This window comes from Oncorhynchus clarkii, chromosome 5 (genome assembly GCF_045791955.1).
Source record: "Oncorhynchus clarkii lewisi isolate Uvic-CL-2024 chromosome 5, UVic_Ocla_1.0, whole genome shotgun sequence".
In the NCBI taxonomy this organism is placed as follows: Eukaryota; Metazoa; Chordata; class Actinopteri; order Salmoniformes; family Salmonidae; genus Oncorhynchus; species Oncorhynchus clarkii.
Genome location: NC_092151.1, coordinates 80,962,933 through 80,983,198, shown reverse-complemented (window position 1 = coordinate 80,983,198; position 20,266 = coordinate 80,962,933). Strand labels below are relative to the sequence as shown.

The 20,266-nt window shown below is 48.4% G+C and overlaps 2 protein-coding genes across 7 annotated transcripts in view; one reads left to right on the top strand and one right to left on the bottom strand.

Annotated features, from left to right (window-relative positions):
- Positions 1–5,989, bottom strand: part of LOC139409440 (cylindromatosis (turban tumor syndrome), like) — a 43,440-nt gene extending 37,451 nt beyond the window's left edge. For 2 of the 5 annotated variants that reach the window (XM_071154596.1, XM_071154595.1), the window contains exons 1-7: positions 4,958–5,057; positions 2,743–3,176; positions 2,315–2,626; positions 2,149–2,212; positions 1,876–2,051; positions 1,254–1,398; positions 886–1,024 (exon numbers count right to left, since the gene is read on the bottom strand). In XM_071154596.1, coding sequence (XP_071010697.1) covers positions 886–1,024; positions 1,254–1,398; positions 1,876–2,051; positions 2,149–2,212; positions 2,315–2,626; positions 2,743–3,176; positions 4,958–4,973 — 1,286 coding nt within the window. In that variant the 5' untranslated portion in view covers positions 4,974–5,057. Of the gene's footprint in view, positions 1–885; positions 1,025–1,253; positions 1,399–1,875; positions 2,052–2,148; positions 2,213–2,314; positions 2,627–2,742; positions 3,177–4,953; positions 5,306–5,859 lie in introns of those variants that run through there. The other 3 variants (XM_071154599.1, XM_071154597.1, XM_071154600.1) reach the window with 3 other exon arrangements.
- Positions 5,438–20,266, top strand: part of LOC139409438 (zinc finger CCCH domain-containing protein 3-like) — a 101,476-nt gene continuing 86,647 nt past the window's right edge. For both annotated transcript variants that reach the window (XM_071154593.1, XM_071154594.1), the window contains exons 1-3: positions 5,438–5,609; positions 5,904–7,479; positions 7,705–7,907. In XM_071154593.1, the coding sequence (XP_071010694.1) occupies positions 5,567–5,609; positions 5,904–7,479; positions 7,705–7,907 (1,822 nt within the window). In that variant the 5' untranslated portion in view covers positions 5,438–5,566. The remainder of the gene's footprint in view (positions 5,610–5,903; positions 7,480–7,704; positions 7,908–20,266) is intronic.

Here is a 20,266-nt window from a genome sequence, read left to right as displayed (position 1 = left end):
AGTGAGACAGAGAGAGAGTGAGAGAGTGAGACAGAGCGAGAGAGAGACAGAGCGAGAGTGAGACAGAGCAAGAGAGAGAGTGAGACAGAGCGAGAGTGAGACAGAGCGAGAGTGAGACAGAGCGAGAGTGAGACAGAGCGAGAGTGAGACAGAGCGAGAGTGAGAGAGCGAGACAGAGCGAGAGAGAGACAGAGCGAGTGAGTGAGAGAGTGAGTGAGTGAGAGCGAATGAGACAGAGCGAGTGAGACAGATCGAGAGCGAGACAGAGCGAGACAGAGCGAGAGAGCGAGAGTGAGAGAGCGAGAGTGAGAGAGCGAGAGAGCGAGAGTGAGACAGAGCGAGAGAGAGACAGAGCGAGAGTGAGACAGAGCGAGAGTGAGACAGAGCGAGTGTGAGACAGAGCGAGAGTGAGACAGAGCGAGTGTGAGACGGAGCGAGTGAGACAGAGCGAGACAGAGCGAGAGTGAGACAGAGCGAGAGAGAGACAGAGCGAGTGAGTGAGAGAGAGCGAGTGAGACAGAGCGAGTGAGACAGAGCGAGTGAGACAGAGCGAGTGAGACAGAGCGAGTCAGCGAGAATGAGACAGAGCGAGTGTGAGACAGAGCGAGAGAGAGACAGAGCGAGTGAGAGACAGAGAGAGTGAGAGACAGAGAGAGCGAGTGAGTGAGAGACAGAGCGAGTGAGTGAGAGACAGAGCGAGTGAGTGAGAGACAGAGCGAGTGAGTGAGAGACAGAGCGAGTGTGAGACAGAGCGAGCGTGAGACAGAGCGAGCGTGAGACAGAGCGAGAGTGTTTTATAGGAGCAGGGAGGAGCAGTTAGTGTGCCTATCATTTAATTTCCTATTTCTAAACAATATATATTGTCATCATCTTCATCATATTCACCTGAAGAGGGCGGAGTCCATGTAGCAAGAGTTTATATGGCCTTGGATCCCCTTCATTCGACCAATCAGCATCCTCTCGACCTGGTCAGAGGCGATGGGGGAGGAGGGGAGCGCCCCAGGGCTGCGCAACGCCTGTCTCTCTGAGTGAGTACAAAACACACATGTCAAAGAGTTCTAGTCACACACAGACCAAACCTGGGTACAAATACTATTTGAAATCCTTGAGTCTGCCTGGGGTGCCTAATGGGCAGTTTTTGCAGTTGTGGGAATTGGTTAATTAAGTCAGGCAAGATCAACCAAGAAAACAAAAAAATGCTTGTTTTGTGATTGGCTGTAATGATCTTTGTTCCAAGAGGTAGTTTATTTCACCTTGAAGGACATTGGCTGATGCCCCCTGGAAGCGGGAGTCAGGCCGGCAGGATAGAAGCTTGACGAAGAGACCTTGTCTAGGAAGACATCTGAAGAACCGATGGTCTTTAAAGGTACCATTACTAACCCCAGTGTACCCATCCTCCTAGAGGGAGTGAAAGAGACAGAGAGAGAGAGACAGAGACACAGAGAAAGACAGACACAGAGAGACAGAGAGACAGAGACACAGAGAGAGAGAGAGACAGAGACATGGAGAGAGACAGAGACAAAGAGAGACAGAGAGGGACTCACACAGAGAGAGAGAGAGAGAGAGAGAGAGAGAGAGAGAGAGAGAGAGAGAAAGAGACACAGAGACAGTGAGAGACAGAGAGAGAGACTCACACAGAGAGAGAGACAGACAGTGAGAGACAGAGAGAGAGACAGAGAGAGACATAGACAGAGAGACAGAGAGAGACAGAGAGCGAGACTCACACAGAGAGAGAGAGAGAGAGAGACAGAGAGCGAGTGAAGTGGAGAGTAGTTGACATTTGAGATTAAACAGAACAATGAATTGCTCTCTAGACAGTCAGGGTCCATGCAGTGCATCATGTGAACATTAGAGGCCAGTGTTGAGACAGTGTACCAGCTCCAGTCCAGCGTAGGTTCCTATCTGCCCAGGCAAATTGCCTATCCAGCGGATGGTTCCATAGCCAGGTCCTATACCCAGAGTCACCTCCACTAGAGAGTCAACACCAAGCCCCAAGGGGTGAACCTCCTCCATAGACATAACGGCCTTATCAGTCTCCATAGGCTCAGGCTCTGTGGTCAACACAAAAACCCAAACAATGGCATCAAAAAATATATTTGCGCACGGTTTATTACAATTATGCACAGACAGACACACAAACACACACACCCTGTTGAAGCAGGTCCCCTTTGATGACGCTGTCCAGCGGTAGGGTGATCTTCTCATCCCGGTCCTGCAAACACAGGAAACACACCCGTCACACCCCAAAAGCCAAATTACTCCCCTGCTATAGGCCACATCTCACAGCTCTATCGGCCAATCATTCTGCACTCACAGTAGAGATGATGACTAAGGTCCTGCCCTCCTTCTCCTCCAGATCCATCACCATCCCATGGAGGATGTCCTCGTCCATGAAGAAGGTGACTCTGTCTCCGGTGGAGAGGGGCTGATGGTGGGCCTGTTGGGACGACGGTTGCGTGGCCAGCTGGGCTGCTGGAAAGGTCAGACACTTGGACACCAATTTGGGTTTGGAAAACATGGGTTTCACTCTGGAAAATGGAGCAAAAATCCCACAGTCTTTCTTGCAGGAGAATAGGGTTTTTGACAGATATGTCCCATCTGTTGGTCCCTTTCCTTTGTCTTCTCCCTATGAGGAATTCAGAGGACATATGAATAACCCGGTAGATATCCATGTGATATGTAGAATAACACATTTCCAACAGAATAATACATGTATGAACATACACAATTTGCAAACGCTACCTGTAGTTCGATGCCAAAGAAGGTTCCTACGATGGGGTCTGTGAACTTTGGCTCTGTCAACCTTCCAATGTACCGTACAATTCCCTGCAGCCACTTCCCATCCAACTCCACAGTGACAGGTGTATCCTTAGTTAAACCCAGGGCTGTAGCCAAAGCATCCCTCTCTAAATACCACTTCAGTCTCTCTGAGTCCTCTCCTAGGGCTTGCAGCAGCTCTGCCTCCTTAGCAGTCACTGGTTTTAGGTGGTTTACCTTCAGCAACCTGTCATATCTGGAGCCCATACAAATGACAGGCAATTCCTGCAGACATTCAGATCTGCTAAGCCTTGACATGTACCTGCTCTCCTGGATGTAACAGATGTGGCCAGCATTGATGAGCAACATTTGTTTCTCTATGATGATGTAGTACATCTTCACATCACATGTGTCCATGGCTGATGCAGGGAAGAAACAGGGTTTGAATAGAAATGGCCATAACATGTGAAGATGTATATTTTGTTTTTAATGACTGTACAAGGCATAGGATGTTCCGCATGCTGTTACACACACACACAAAGTATTCAGATCCCTTCACTTTTTCCATATTTTGTTAAGTTACAGCCTTATAATAAAATGTATTACATGTGTTCCTCATCAATATACACACAATACCCCATAATGACAAAATGAAAACAGAAATACCTTATTTGCATAAGTATTCAGACCCTTTGCTATGAGACTCAAAATGAAGATTGGATGCATCCTGTGTCACGCCTGCTCCCGCTCCCCCTCTCTGGTGCTCAAGGGCGCCAAGCTGCCAATCATTACGCGCATCAGCGCTCATTGGACTACGTCAATTTGTTGATTGCCCTGTCTAGATCTTTCTGTTCCTCAGTTTGTTCCCCGTGTCAGCATTATTGTTGTTTCTGTTTTCCCTGTCCAGATCCATGTTCGGTTTCATGTTGTTTATTAAATGTCCCTGTACTTGCTTCTCGCCTCCCTTCGTCTGTCCTCACATCCTGTTTTCATTGATCATCCTTGAGATGTTTCTACAACTTGATTGGAGTCCACCTGTTGTAAATTCAGTTGATCGGACATGGTTTGGAAAGGCACACGCCTGTCTATATATAAGGTCCTACAGTTGACAGTGCATGTCAGAGAAAAAAACAAGCCATGAGGCCGAAGGAATTGTCTGTAGACCGCCGAAACAGGATTGTGTCGAGGCACAGATCTGGAGAAGGGTACCAAAAAATGTCTGCAGCATTGAAGGTCCCCAAGAACACAGTGGCCTCCATCATTCTTAAATGGAAGAAGTTTGGAACCATCAAGACTCTTCCTAGAGCTGGCTGCCCGGCCAAACTGAGTAATCAGGGGAGAAGAGCCTTGTCACTTTGACAGAGCTCCAGAGTTCCTCTGTGGAGATGGGAGAAGGTTCCAGAAGGACAACCATCTCTGCAGCACTCCACTAATCAGGACTTTATGGTAGAGTGGAAAGACAGAAGCCACTCCTCAGTAAAAGGTACATGACAGCCTGCTTGGAATTTGCCATTGTGCTGTGGGGATGTTTTTCAGTGGCAGGAACTGGGAGACTAGTCAGGATCAAGGGAAAGATTAACAGAGCAAAGTACAGAGAGATTCTTCCTGAAAACCTGCTCCAGAGCATTCAGGACCTCAGACTGGGGTGAAGGTTCACCTTCCAACAGGACAACGAACCTAAGCACACAGCCAAGACAACACAGGAGTGACTTCGGGACGAGTTTCTGAATGTCCTTGAGTGGCCAAGCCAGAGCCCAGACTTGAACACGATCTAACATCTCTGGAGACCTGAAAATAGCTGTGCAGCGACACTCCCCATCCAATCTGACAGAGCTTGAGGAAATCTGCAGAGAAGAATGGGAGAAACTCCCCAAATACAGGTGTGCCAAGCTTGTAGCGTCACACCCAAGAAGACTCGAGACTGTAATCACTGCCAAAGGTGCTTCAACAAAGTACAGAGTAAAGGTTCTGAACACTTATGTAAATGTAATATTTATGTTGTTGATTTTTTATATGCATTTGCAAAATATTTCTAAAAACCTGTTTTTGCTTCATCATTATGAGGTATTGTGTGTAGATTGAGAGGGAGATAAAAACATTTAGAATAAGGCTGTAACGTAACAATGTGGAAAAAGGGAAGGGGTCTGAATACTTTCCGAATGCACTGTACTTATATAAACACATACGTAAACTTACTCACACCACAGAAAGTCCATTATAACACCAGCATTAGACAACACGTAGAAAGTCCATTATAACACCAGCATTAGACCACACGTAGAAAGTGAAAGCCAGCTGCCAACTGCGACTACTGAGCAAAGTGCAAACCAACTTCGATAGCAGCTATTTATTTCCTCCATTGCATTGGGCAATAACTATCAGTCCAATTACTACAAGCTGTATGTTCAGTCATATGCTGTACTATAGATACAATTTTAGTCAATATTGTTTACCTTGTAAATTGTGATGTAAATCTTCTTACGAGAGTAGGCAAGATTTATTCGGTATCTAGCGAGTCACTTCACTTCCTCTTTCGTTTCACTGTTGTGTCGTCATATGCCCCGTTCATAACAACTGGGAACTTGGAAAAATACGAGACAAAAATCATCACGCCAGTGATCTTTGGGTCCGAAAGCCGGAGCTCAGGAAAGAGGCCCGAGTTCCCGACTTGAAATTCCAAGTTTGATGACCGTTCAAATCGAATTTCCCCTGTCGGAGCTAGTTTTTTCCGAGTTCCAAGTTGTTTTGAACGCGGCAATACACATATTCGTGGCGCTACATGATGACGATATGAGCTTCGGACGTAAACATGGAGAGAGACGCGCTGAAAAGACAAATCGATCTGTTGCAAAGTAAGTTGGTGGTTTACAGTACAGTGAACATATCTGGTGTATTATATTTAATAACTAGCTGATACTGAACTATTCAATTTGAGACGTATGAATGCTGTGTTGGCTTTGCGAACCAATACGTTATCAGTTTATGCCTAGCTAGCTGGCTATCGCTAGCAGGCGCGTAGGTTACTAACTATATTCTTGCCTATACATATGGACGACCGAACGTAGAGGCTAGCTAGATTCACGCCTTTAAACTTGAATTTACCACATTTTCCAGCTACCTCTTAACCTCGTTCTGTCATCTAACAGGTCTCATCAACAACCACAAGAGTGTCCATGGTGATGTCCCTACTTCTGGCCGGCAGTGGCACCCAGCGAGGCCACCGCCACGAGGCAGGGGTCACAGCTCATCTTTCACCCCCACATTCCCCTCCCGGGGTGGGCCTTACCCCCCCCAGTCCGCGGGACACTGGAGGAAGACCTACTCCCTCAATAACAAGAGCAGCTCAGCCCAGCAAAGTAGACCTACTATACAGACTGCCAAGCACTCTTTAGAGCAGCCGTTAGTTTCTGCAGAACCCAACTCCTCTACTGGCTTGCTCTCCCTTAATGCTAGAGGCACCTCACAGCCCAGCCACAGCAATAAGGACCTGGATAAAGGAGAGAAGGATAGAACAAAATATGCTACGTCTGGGTATCTAACAGGGCCAAGGGGCCAACAGTATGTACTCACAGGGGGAGTGAGAAGAACTGTGACAGGCAGTGGAGCCACAGCTATAGAGTCAGAGACTGAATCAGGCAGAGGGAGAACAGGACCTGGGGGTGACGCTTGGCTGGGACTCTCTGGGCTAACAGGGCCTGGACCTCCAGATGACCAGCAGAGAGAGACTAAATATGAGTTTCAGCCCACCACTGAAGAGAAGGGCATGGGACTGCCTGTGAAAGCCACTGCCCCTGGAGAAAATAATACAGAATTGACAAGTGTCCCTGTCTCAGACAAATCTACTGTTACTACCACCATGGTCCAGAGCACTGCTCAGCTGCATATCAGACCTCGTCACTCTGAGAAAACCAGCACAGGAGGTAAACATACTGTCAAGGCAACCACCGGCAACCTCATCCCTAGCGATACGGACCCACCTCTACTTCTTTCACCCCCTCTCTCTGCCTCCCCTAGTGCCCTACAAGGACCCCAACTAAGCCCCATGTCCAATTCCACACCAGCCCAGCCCCAGACAACATCCTCTCCCCAAAGACACTCCAAGTTCACTTGGGTGAACAGCCATCAGCCAGGAGGAGCTGGGCCCAGCCAGGCCAGAACAGAGGCCCAGCCCCCAGACAAACTCATCACCTCTTCCCCCATCCCAGTCTCCCATCCTGGGCTCCCTAGTAGAAGAGCCTCTGCCCCCATCAAGAAGGTTCCCCGTAGGCTCAGTCTATCCATCGCAGTCCCTAAGACCACCAAGTACACCTGGGTGTCGTCTTCTGCAAGTGGCCAGGCCAGGCTGTCCCGGAAGCCCCTATCACCCAAAGCCCTGGCTCTGCCTCAGAGAGCTCCAGAGAAGGGAAAGGGGGAATCCAAGAAACCCAAATCCCCAAGTCTTTTAGCCAAGCAGCGCAAGGCAGCAGGTGCCTCCACCTCCCTCAGTAGTCTCTACCGCTGGAAAGCAGGGTCTGGAGGAGGGGGGCAGACTGGTACAGGAGGAGGGATAGGGGCCCGACGTGGGTCTGTGTTTCGTTGGACCTCGGAGAAAGAGAACGGTGCCAAGGGGGTGTCCAGTGTCCCTCTATCTGTAACTCAACGCATAATAGTGCCGCCCTCCTCCTCCCCTGGAGGGTTCAAACTCAGGAGTAGGATGAAGATTATCAGGAGGCCGGCTAGCAGGTGAGAAAGAGGAGGATTAAGGGAAGTCAGAGTTGTCTTTACTTGTATCACACCAATTGTCTTACGTCTGGTAATGCATGTTGGAATATGTCTCTTTTTATCCTGATTTTGTATATGTGAACATGTAATGTTGCCTTTGGCCAAATCTATATTTTTCTGAATGTTTTCACACACACCACACACACCTACCTGTCTCTGACACATACCTTGTCCTGTGTGTTGCAGTGAGTCTGGATCCGAGCGGAGGTCCAGCCCAGCAGTCATGACCCTGAACAGCCGCTACTCTCTCCGCCGACGGACACACAGCCCGGTTCGGACACACACCCCGGTCTGGAGCCCGGGAGGTGTGAAGAGGACCATGTCCCGTGAACTGGTCTCGTTCGGCAGACACAAGCTACGACGTCTCTCCCCCAGCCCCTCCAGGACAGGTAGAAAGACAGCACTTTATTTGACATTTTATTTAACCAGTAAAAATAAACAAGATCTTACTAATTACGATTACGTCCTGGCAAACACTAGGGAATACGGAGGTAAACATGATCCATCCTATTAGGCCAAGAGGTTTTTCTGGTCAATTTACAACTCTGACCCCTGTTATATCAACTGTACCTCTGAAATAAATGGAGGAATTCATGGAATTTCTATCCATTTTAAACTTAACACACCGTCAGATTTCCACTGGTAGTGAGAGTAAATCATATAGAGGTCCAATTAGATAAATAGGTTGTTTACTATAATTTTCCTTCTACTCGGGACTCAGGAGGTCTAGCTAATTAATTCAGCTAGTTGCGAGTGGTGTTCTCTTTTAGCCGTGACGAATTCACTTAATGAATATATCCTCCGTGGAGAATGACATTACATGGACAGTACTGTGGATCCAGTCTATCTAATAGCTCTATGGTTTAGTGACTCATTTTAGGACACTGTTGGACATTTGCACTCTTGCCAGTGCTTTGATTGGGCCAATTTTATTCCACACTGTCCCCTCTCTCCAATAGGGGTCAGCATTCCTCTCTATGAGAGGCCTATGGAGAGCTGCTGTGATCTGTGTAGGGGTAGGAAGGGGTGGTAATTGATTACCCAATTGAGCTGTGATAGTGGGTAATTTGCAGTGGGTGAAGGTGGGGAAGAGGCTGCTGCTATCAAGTCCTGGCACCACCACCACTCTCCTCTCCCCCCAGCCAGCCCACTAGATAAAAAGCAGCTAATGCATAATTATCCTTTTGCAAATTGGATTGTTTTAACGAACTAGAGAATATAGACCTAACCTGATGGAATGCAATCTATGTTTTTACAACCCTCGGCCCCTCCTCCCTTCCTTCCTTCCACCCCTCCATTCTCTTCATCCCTCTCATGCCCATCTCAGTGTAATCGCCCCCAGTCAATGGAGTCGAGCAGACATTAAAAAAGCCATCACTATTAACATTAGGCTTTATTCAGCCTGATGGCTGGCTGTCTGGCACTCTCTCCATAGCTCACTCTCTCTGCTTCTCTCTCCTTTCTCTCTCTTCATTCACCCTCCTCCTCTCCCCCTCTCACACAAATTATCTGTCCTCAATTGCTTTCCTACTGTCTAATTCTTCTCTTGTCTCGTTCTGTCTCTGACCCCCCCCCCCCCCCCCCCGTCTCTCTCCATCCAGTCATTCTTTCTCCTAGTTCTGTGCTTTATCGTCCTCTGTAAGTGTAGAGATGTAGCTGGCCTGAAGCAGGACTTATATTGTTTGTTTCTCAGTGATGGAGGGAAGGATAAATAGAGGAAAGAATGTTGCGATAGAAGAAGATGGAACGAGGGAGAGAGATAGAAAGTAGCCGTCTGTGCTGCAGATAAGAGCCTCTAATAAAGAGCAAATTGAATTACTAATGATGTGGACCAGTCTTACAGTACTGATGACCACACACACACTGTTATTTTTCTTAATTTCCTCTTCAATGAGTTCTCTCTTTCTCGGTGGTAGTGCAGGTGTTTATTTGGCTGCCCGGTTATCTGCAGTTTAATTTAAAGAGAGCATAAACCTAAGTGAGCAGTTAAGGCCATAATGAATCCTGGGGATGGGGGGGGGGGTGAGAGCCCAGATAACCTAATAAAGCAGATAAACGACAGGAACGGACAGAACACAGAAAGGAAGAGGGTGGAGGAGTGCTGAGCCATGCGGGTTCAGGCCCTATGTGACGGATCTCTCTCCTAGTTCTCTCCCTCCCTCCATCCATCTCTATTTCAGCCTCTCCATCTGTCTTTGTTGGTCTCTTTGTGACTGTTTATCTATGTCTCTGTGTAATGTAGGTGTAGCCTATTATAATCACATTGTTTGCTCTGTTATTTCTCTGAATCTTAAAGGGAAACTACAGAATGTAGATACACGTCATTTGTAAAATACACTGGTATGGTGCTGGAGATATTGAATATGAGGTTGAAAAGTGGTGGATTTCCCCTTTAACATATGACGTATGATCTTAATTTGATCACCATGTTGTTGCATGAATTGTCCTGTAGAGCAGGAATTGCAAACTAGCAGTGCATTTGAGGTTTAAAAAGGCTTCTGAAGTTTGTAGTTTCCACTAGGGCTATCCCTGACAAAACGAAATCTTAGTCAACCTAGCGTCGTCTGTTCTTTCAACAAATCGATTGGTCAAAATGTTAACTTGTATTTTTCCCTATATCGACACACCCTATATGTTTTCATAAAATCAACTATATGTAGGCTACTGAGCTTGTCTGATGCTTTAAGCACACAGTGATTCAATAATTAAGACTCACAAATGACTTGGGGGGGGGGGGGGGGGGGGGTGTAATAGTCTGGCCAGAAGAAGAACCTGTTCCTGTCTCTCCTCCAGCTACTGCTGGTCATAGATTCTGTCATGAAGCTCCTGAAGTTACCGGTAGGTAATAGGCTGCACCAGGGGTTGTCAACCTTTTCCATTTGGAGTGACAATTTATCCTACTATTTCTACCGATCTGCGTGCCAGTTCTGATTTTCATTTCATTTAGAATAAAGCCTTCGTATCTCAAAATCATTATAATGTGGTTAATCATGATTCTTAAAGTAACTTCTATTGCTTCTATGTATAAATAGCCTAATAAAGCCAACAAAAAAAATATTCCAGGTAGAAAATATCTTAATTTAAAAGACATTCTATAGATCACATTGGCTACACATGGCCTGTCTGCAAGGAACTTAAAACATTGTATCAACTATTAACTTGGTCTGGCCTGAAGCTGGTGCTTGCAACCTTGCAACATTGTATAGAATATTGTGGGCCCTCATAGTTTCCCGTGCCAGTGAGCTCCTGACAGACAGCTGTAGGCTATCTGCACCAGGGATAAGAAGTAATCAGGTAGGCCTGTTTTATGAAGTTTCCACCGGATCAGAGCAAGAGTGGAAGAGAGCTGGACAGATGTTTAAAACGGGCTACGTTGAGGACCTACTGTCATTCTCAAGGGAAATAAAAGTACGTTGTGAAGAAAAAAATGACTTTCAGAAGCTCCACAGTGGTGGGGAGTTAAGACAATCAGGCCAGGTAGTCTGCATAATCGGATGCACATACTTACTCAACATTAACAGGAGCGCTACAAACAAAAGACGATGAATAAATTGACCATTCGTCAATGGAAGGAAATGAACCAAAACGTGTTCCTCACAAGTGTAACCTAGGTTGTGCGTTCCGTAAACAACGTGTCCACTTTGGTTTTGCAAAGGTCAAAGGGCAAAGCTGAGAGGGCAACCGACTATTGTTTGTTTACTAAACAAATGGCAGATTATCTAGTGTGATGGTGTGAAGGAGTATTTCTAGATATAGGAAGGGGTGTGTGTACTGTTGCTGTCCCTCACTCAACATATGGTTAACTGATTGAGAGTTGGCATGACTTTATTTGGTACACACACACACACACACACACACACATTCTTATCCCCTCAGTCAGTGGCTGGGTAGTGTTTTATTGCAGTTTCTGTTGTCAGTTTGTCTCTAGCTCTGTTTTGTGTAAATCACCCTGGCAGGACAGATTCCTTTCACTGCTACACACACACACACACACACAGTCTTCTTCCTCCCACCAGGGGGGGGTAAGAATGTTGACCTGTTTGTGCGTTAGAGGTGGAGTGGTTCAGGTTCCTGTACTGGATCTGATATGGCAGCTATTTCCCCCCCATCTCAGCATCAAGTTATTGGTACCCCCCCCATTCCCCAAACCTTGTGGGGATCTCGTTACCGTGCCGACGATCAGCCCATTTATTAGGTCTATAAATCACTGCTGTGTGGTCTGTCATCAGACCCTGTTAACCTCTCATTGTCATTTCCCACTGTCTGCAACCTGTCATCTCTCACACGTGTGCACATGCACACACATGCTACCTGTGGTGTTCAGTGTCATGTGTGCATCTAACCACAGATGTATTTAGGCTTCACTTAGTGAGCGTATAATTCTTCTATAATACGATGTTGTAATCTTACCCTTGGACTCTGTTATTAGGTCTTCACATGACTTGGTGATTCAATTAAAAAATATATATTATTGTGCCATTTAGCAGACGGTTTTATTCAAAGTGATTTAGTCATGCGCACAGGAAAAGGAAATTGCCGCACACTTGCTCGTGCGCCCGGGTGATTTTATTCAGGGGTAAGTACTTAAGTAAAAATACTTTTACGTTTTTTGGGCTATCTGTACTTTACTATTTATATTTTTGTACTTTTTACTCCATACATTTTCCCAGACACCCAAAAGTGCATTTTGATCATCACTGATCATCCCTACTGCCTCTGATCTGGCGGACTCACGAAACACAAAGACTTTGTTTGTAAATGATGTCTGAGTGTTGGAGTGTTCCCCTGGCTATCTGTAGATGGGAAGAAAGTAAATGGTGTCGTCTGGTTTGCTTAATATAAGGAGTTTTAAATGATGTATACTTTTAATTTTATTTTTGATACTTAAGTATGTTATTGCAATTACATTTACTTTTGATAACCAAAAACACAGTATTTTACACTTTTACTTCAGTCATTTTCTATTAATGTATCTTTACTCAAAGATATGACAATTGGGCATTTTTCCCACCCCTGTTTTTGCCACAGTTCACGCACACTCTAGGGTCAAAAAGTTATAATAATCTTAAAGTCCTCTAACAACGAGCTTGACTGATAAACACACACAGGCATGATGAAGACCGGGTCGGAACAACATAATAAAATCACCTGGTATCATGAGCAGCAGTGTGCGGCATTTTCCTTTCTATGTTTAATGAATTCACCATAAAAAGTACCTGAATGTGCAGTTCTTCAGCTTTAGGGTATGAGACGTAACTTGTGGATCTGTTGATGCGGGGCAGGTGTGTGGATCTGTTATTGCGGGGCAGGTGTGTGGATCTGTTATTGCAGGGCAGATGTGTGGATCTGTTATTGCAGGGCAGATGTGTGGATCTGTTATTGCAGGGCAGATGTGTGGATCTGTTATTGCAGGGCAGATGTGTGGATCTGTTATTGCAGGGCAGATGTGTGGATCTGTTATTGCAGGGCAGATGTGTGGATCTGTTAATGCGGGGCAGGTGTGTGGATCTGATGCGGGGCAGGTGTGTGGATCTGTTATTGCAGGGCAGGTGTGTGGATCTGTTATTGCAGGGCAGATGTGTGGATCTCTTAATGCGGGGCAGGTGTGTGGATCTGTTGATGCGGGGCAGGTGTGTGGATCTGTTATTGCGGGGCAGGTGTGTGGGTGGATCTGTTGATGCGGGGCAGGTGTGTGTGTGGATCTGTTATTGCGGGGCAGGTGTGTGGGTGGATCTGTTGATGCGGGGCAGGTGTGTGGGTGGATCTGTTGATGCGGGGCATGTGTGTGTGTGGATCTGTTGATGCGGGGCAGGTGTGTGTGTGGATCTGTTGATGCGGGGCAGGTGTGTGTGTGGATCTGTTGATGCGGGGCAGGTGTGTGTGTGGATCTGTTGATGCGGGGCAGATTCATCTGTGCACCCAGAACCAAATGTTGCATGCACACTTGCAACTATAGATGGTTGTTTTGGCCGACATGACTACATGTTGATAAAGAGGTCTACGTTCCCTGGCCGGAGCGATTGCCACCTCATATTTCGTCTGTCTCTGATGTCGTTAATCAGATCAAGCCAACCCCACGACACCCTCTCTGTACTGTGACTGGAAGTCGCGTTAGATAAGTGTCAGCTAAATGGTATATAATACACACACACACACACATATTTATTTATTTAAATCAGGGCAGCAGATTTCTAAAGATCTCTTTGTGTATTGAGTTGATTGAACCATTCCATCTAGCATCACATATATAGTTAAAATATGGCACCAATACAACACACGCTGATGTCATTTGATGCATCTCACTCAATAGCCTGTTCTTATTTGGCCGTGGCTTAATGTCTTTCTTTTAGTTTGTTTCTCTGCATCATTCGCTGGTTCACACACTCTCTAGTTTCTCACCAGAATCTCTCCTCTATCACTCCTCTCTCTCTCTTTCCTGAAAACTCTCTTCTTTCTCTGTTACACATACACACACACAGCTCTATCGGGCATGTGTTTTTTTAATGTCAGACTACACAGTTGCTATGTCCATGCATGTACCCGTTTGTGTAAAATAAACTTTCTGCACGCCAGTAATCGTCTCTCACTATTTTAATAGTGAGGCTATAGAGTGAGGAGAGTGAATCCCGTGTGTGTTTATTTCTCTCCTCAGCTGCTTGGTAAAATATCCCACTCTAAATGCCATTCCCCACCACTCTCCCATAGCTGTGTTAATCAGGCACACACACACACACACACACACACACACACACACACACACACACACACACACACACACACACACACACACTAACATATCTGGGCCCAACCCCAGTGCTCACAGACAGACATTCTGTTCATTCCTCTTCACTTTCTCAGGCCCTCGGTGTCAAACAGGTGGGCACACTGTGTGTGTGTCACTCACTCACTCACTCACTCACTCACATGGCTGCATGAGGTAATCACACACACAAAAACACATGCACCCTCCGGCATCCACAGAATCACACACATGCTGCTTTGTTGTTTTGAAGGACCAGCCTCGTCCCTGGAGTCATTATCCACTACATCATGGTTATATTGATCCTTTTGTTCTGCTTCATTTTCCACCTGTATTAGATTATTTGATTGGACTGTTCTTCTGGCCACATTGTTACTAGAACCAATATTGTCATGTGATCAACCAGTTAAGAGGCCTGCTACGATACAGTCCCCCCCCGTACTGAGCTGTATGATGGTAGGACCTCCTCTCTCAGCTCTGTCTTCTCGTCAACCTGTCAACTGGCCATAACTAAAGACCTGATAGACAGGCCATGCGTGACAGATGCACATAAACCACCCTGAACCGGGACGGAGAGGGGATGGATACTAGGAATACTTCACCTACACACACAAACGCTCACACACAGGCCTGTGTAAACGCTCACACACAGGCCTGTGTAAACGCTCACACACAGGCCTGTGTAAATGCTCACACACACGTTTCATTGCATAGAACAGTCTTTTACCAGGGTTTGTGTTTGATATTCTGTGACGACTCAGAGGATCTATGTGGAGTTCTGAAACCTTTGAGATGCGGTGTGTGTGTGTGCGCGCGCGCATGCTTGTGTTAGTGTGCCTGTGTGCGTTCATATGTTTTTCTGAGTATAAGTGAGCGGGTTGGACCCGGTGGTTCAGGAACGTGTTGAAATGTGTAAGCCATGGTTTGAGTGGTTGTAGGCAGAAATCGTAACGTTAGCGCGAACTCTTCCCAGTTAAAGGGATAAATTGGCCAAATCCAATGTATCTCCTTCCCCAGAGTCCGATAAAGTCGTGGAGACCATTTTATGTCTCTGTCCAGTATGAAGGAAGTTCGAGGTAACCACCAGTCCATCTGACTCTGGGGGAGGAGATAAAGGGCCTCATTGCCAAAAACGGGGTAAATGTTTTTTTTGGTCCCCAGAGCAGTCAAAGGTGTTCTGTGCCCTGCTGGCTAGATAAATCAGAAACCTTAACAGGATGACATGCACGGGCACACACACATGATGTCCAAAGACATGCCAACAGGGGTGTTAGTTAGTGGCAATAGGGACTGCAACTGGGTGGGAATGTTCCCATGTTAAACCTCAAGGCCATATAGGTCATGGTCATGTGACAGTCACTGAGATTGATTTTATTATGGTTTAGTCTATGACATCAGTTTTAGTGTGTTTACATGGATTCATGCAAACCTTTGGCCTCTACATACAGTAGACCTGGCTATTTATTCAGGTATGGGTTTCTGCTGAAGTTTGTTTGATGAAAAATGGAAGACTGTTGCACAGCCGGTTTAGCTTGGTGGAACCAGCTTGATCACTGGGTTCACCAGGCTACTTCAGTTCAACTGATCACTGGGTCCACCAGGCTACTTCAGTCCACCAGGCTACTTCAGTTCAGCTGATCACTGGGTCCACCAGGCTACTTCCGTTCAACTGATCACTGGGTCTACCAGGCTACTTCAGTTCAACTGATCACTGGGTCCACCAGGCTACTTCAGTTCAACTGATCACTGAGTCTACCAGGCTACTTCAGTTCAACTGATCACTGGGTCCACCAGGCTACTTCAGTTCAACTGATCACTGGGTCCACCAGGCTACTTCAGTTCAACTGATCACTGGGTCCACCAGGCTACTTCAGGTCAACTGATCACTGGGTCCACCAGGCTACTTCAGTTCAACTGATCACTGGGTCCACCAGGCTACTTCAGTTCAACTGATCACTGGGTCCACCAGGCTACTTCAGTTCAACTGATCACTGGGTCCACCAGGCTACTTCAGTTCAACTGATCACTGGGTCCACCAGGCTACTTCAGGTCAACTGATCACTGGGTCCACCAGGCTACTTCAGTTCAACTGATCACTGGGTCCACCAGGCTACTTCAGTTCAACTGATCACTGGGTCCACCAGGCTACTTCAGTTCAACTGATCACTGGGTCCACCAGGCTACTTCAGTTCAACTGATCACTGGGTCCACCAGGCTACTTCAGTTCAACTGATCACTGGGTCCACCAGGCTACCGCTGGTTTGCATTGCAATAAAATGTCAACATTACAAACGGTGCAGTTGAGAATAAACATTTACAATTTTTTCCCATCCACCTGCTCCGAGTCTTGTGTTTTGAGTACAGTACCCAGAATGTGTTCTGTTGTATAACGCAAAGCTCCAGGAAGCTGCTGCTAAACATGTCAATCACAGAGCAGGACACTGGCTTCCACCTCCTCACTCCATCTATCCCTCACCCCAGTCCCCTCCTCAACCCTCCAGTAATCCAACACTCCCTCCCTCTCCTCCATGTGTCTTCACAGAGTGAAGTGTTACCATAATAATCATGGGGATTTGGCATTTGTGTGGGAAGAGGAGCACAGAGTCCTCAGATTGCCTGGCATGTTAATTATGGGGCCTCCTCTCTCCTGCTCGCTCTCTCTCTCCCTCCTACCCGGCCGCATGCAGGGACACTTGTGTTCCCGTTAGGGCAGGGGTAGTGGGTGAGGGGGTAGGAGGGTTAGGTACGTTAGTGCTTGGTAGTTGAGGTCCAGCTCTGTTCTAGCCTCTAACCCCCACCTGTAAGACAATCCTCCCTCTAGTCCTCCAGTGGGTTTAGGATGGTGAACATCAGAGGAGGAGAGACGGACAGGCTTTATGCTAGTTTACCCTCTGAGTTAAACAGGACATGAATCTGTCTGTATGGGGTTACCTCACCACCATACAGATTTCTGGCCATACTGACTCACTCACTCACTCACATATAGTACTCGTTTACTCACTCACTTACATACATATAGTACTCGTTTACTCACTCACTTGCATACATATAGTACTCATTTACTCACTCACTTGCATACACATAGTACTCGTTTACTCACTCACTTACATACATATAGTACTCGTTTACTCACTCACTTACATACATATAGTACTCGTTTACTTACTCACTCACATACATATAGTACTCATTTACTTACTCACTCACTCACATACATAAATATAGTACTCGTTTACTTACTCACTCACATACATATAGTACTCGTTTACTCACTCACTCACATATAGTACTCGTTTACTCACTCACTCACTCACATACATACATACATACATATTGTACTCATTTACTCACTCACTCACATACATATAGTACTCGTTTACTCACACACTCACTCACATACATATAGTACTTGTTTACTTACTCACTCACGCACTCACATACATATAGTACTCGTTTACTTACTCACTCTTCTCTTTTACACTCTCAAACAATTTTTTGACATACTCGCACTCAATAGATTACTAATGAACCACAGCCACTTTGTCTGTCAATCAGTATCACCAGTATCTCTCACTCACTCCGCTAATAGCACCTACTAGTCAACCCCTCTTCTGCACCCCGCTGGTATAATGTAGTGTGTGTGGGGGGGGAAAGATGAGTGGAGATGGGTAGAGCCATGTGCACGGGCCTGTCCCTGCCACTCTGACCTCCCATACCATAGATCATAGACTCCAGATTCAGAGGCTGTTCTCAGCTATGCTTTTCCTGCCTCCCCTCCTCTTCCCCTCACTTTCCCCTCTCTAGTTCTTCCCCATTTATACTGTCTCCCCCCACCTTCTTGCGCACTCCCTTTATCCCTATTCCTCTTTTTCTCACCTCTATCCTTTTCTCCTCACTCCCTCTCTCCAGAGGGAGTGATCTTTTCCTATTTAACTGGTTGGCTGATGCTCTACCTGGGTCACCTGGGCATGGCCAGGGACAAGATCACTCTCACCCCTGTCTCCCCCGTTCCTAGACTCCTAGCTAGCTTACCCGTTCTCTCTCAACCTGTCCCATCCTTCTTTCCCTGGGTCAGCTGTGCATGGCTAGGGGCCAGATCATTCTCACACTCCCTCCTCAGTCTACCCTTCCCCTGCCTCCCTCTCAACATGTCCCGTCTAGTTCTGCTCCCCTTCTCTCCTTGGGTCAGCTGGGTAAGGTGAAGGACCAATTATCACCCCTGACTCACTTCCCCATCCCGTCCAGTGCTGCTCGACCTGGCCCTCTCCACCAAACCCAGGCAGAGCCCTCTAGCCCCAGCCCCTGGCATGGGGAAACCCAACCCTCTAATCTCTCTCTCTCAGCCTTTCCAACTTTCCATTTCAGGACCAGACCCCCCCCCCCCCCCTGTCTATTCTGGTTCTCTAGAGTTATCCAGCCAGTGACCCCTCCTCCTGCCCCAGTCCCTCCCTCATCCCGTCCCTGCCCCAGTCTCCCCCTCATCCGTCCCTGCCCAACCCCCCTCTCATCCCGTCCCAGTCCCTCCCTCATCCCGCCCCAGTCCCTCCCTCATCCCGCCCCAGTCCCTCCCTCATCCCGCCCCAGTCCCTCCCTCATCCCGCCCCAGTCCCTCCCTCATCCCACCCCAGTCCCTCCCTCATCCCGCCCCAGTCCCTCCCTCATCCTGCCCCAGTCCCTCCCTCATCCTGCCCCAGTCTCTCCCTCATCCCATCCCAGTCCCTCCCTCATCCCGTCCCTGCCCCAGTCTCCCCATCATCCCGTCCCTGCCCCAGTCTCCCCCTCATCCCATCCCTGCCCCAGTCTACCCCTCATCCCGTCCCTGCCCCGGTCTCTCCCTCATTCCATCCCAGTCCCTCCCTCATCCTGTCCCTGCCCCAGTCTCCCCCTGCCCCAGTCCCTCCCTGATCCCGTCCCTGCCCAGTCCCTCCCTCATCCCGTCCCTGCCCCAGTCCCTCCCTCATCCCGTCCCTGCCCCAGTCTCTCCCTCATCCCATCCCAGTCCCTCCCTCATCCCGTCCCTGCCCAAGTCTCTCCCTCATCCCATCCCAGTCCCTCCCTCATCCCGTCCCTGCCCCAGTCCCTCCCTCATCCTGCCCCAGTCCCTCCCTCATCCTGCCCCAGTCCCTCCCTCATCCTGCCCCAGTCCCTCCCTCATCCCGCCCCTTCCCCAGTCTCTCCCTCACCCCGTCCCTGCCCCAGTCTCTCCCTCATCTCATCCCAGTCCCTCCCTCATCCCGTCCCTGCCCCAGTCTCTCCCCTCCCATCCCGTCCCTGCCCCAGTCCCTCCCTCACCCCGTCCCTGCCCCAGTCCCTCCCTCATCCCGTCCCTGCCCCAGTCCCTCCCTCACCCCGTCCCTGCCCCAGTCCCCCCCTCATCCCGTCCCTGCCCCAGTCTCTCCCTCATCCCATCCCAGTCTCCCCCCCATCCCGTCCCTGCCCCAGTCTCTCCCTCATCCCATCCCAGTCCCTCCCTCATCCCAGTCCCTGCCCCAGTCTCCCCCCCATCCCGTCCCTGCCCCAGTCTCCCCCTGCCCCAGTCCCTCCCTCATCCCGTCCCTGCCCAGTCCCTCCCTCATCCCGTCCCTGCCCCAGTCCCTCCCTCATCCCGTCCCTGCCCCAGTCTCTCCCTCATCCTGCCCCATTCTCTCCCTCATCCCATCCCAGTCCCTCCCTCATCCCGTCCCTGCCCAAGTCTCTCCCTCATCCCATCCCAGTCCCTCCCTCATCCTGCCCCAGTCCCTCCCTCATCCTGCCCCAGTCCCTCCCTCATCCCGCCCCTTCCCCAGTCTCTCCCTCACCCCGTCCCTGCCCCAGTCTCTCCCTCATCTCATCCCAGTCCCTCCCTCATCCCGTCCCTGCCCCAGTCTCTCCCCCCCCATCCTGTCCCTGCCCCAGTCCCTCCCTCACCCCGTCCCTGCCCCAGTCCCTCCCTCATCCCGTCCCTGCCCCAGTCCCTCCCTCACCCCGTCCCTGCCCCAGTCCCTCCCT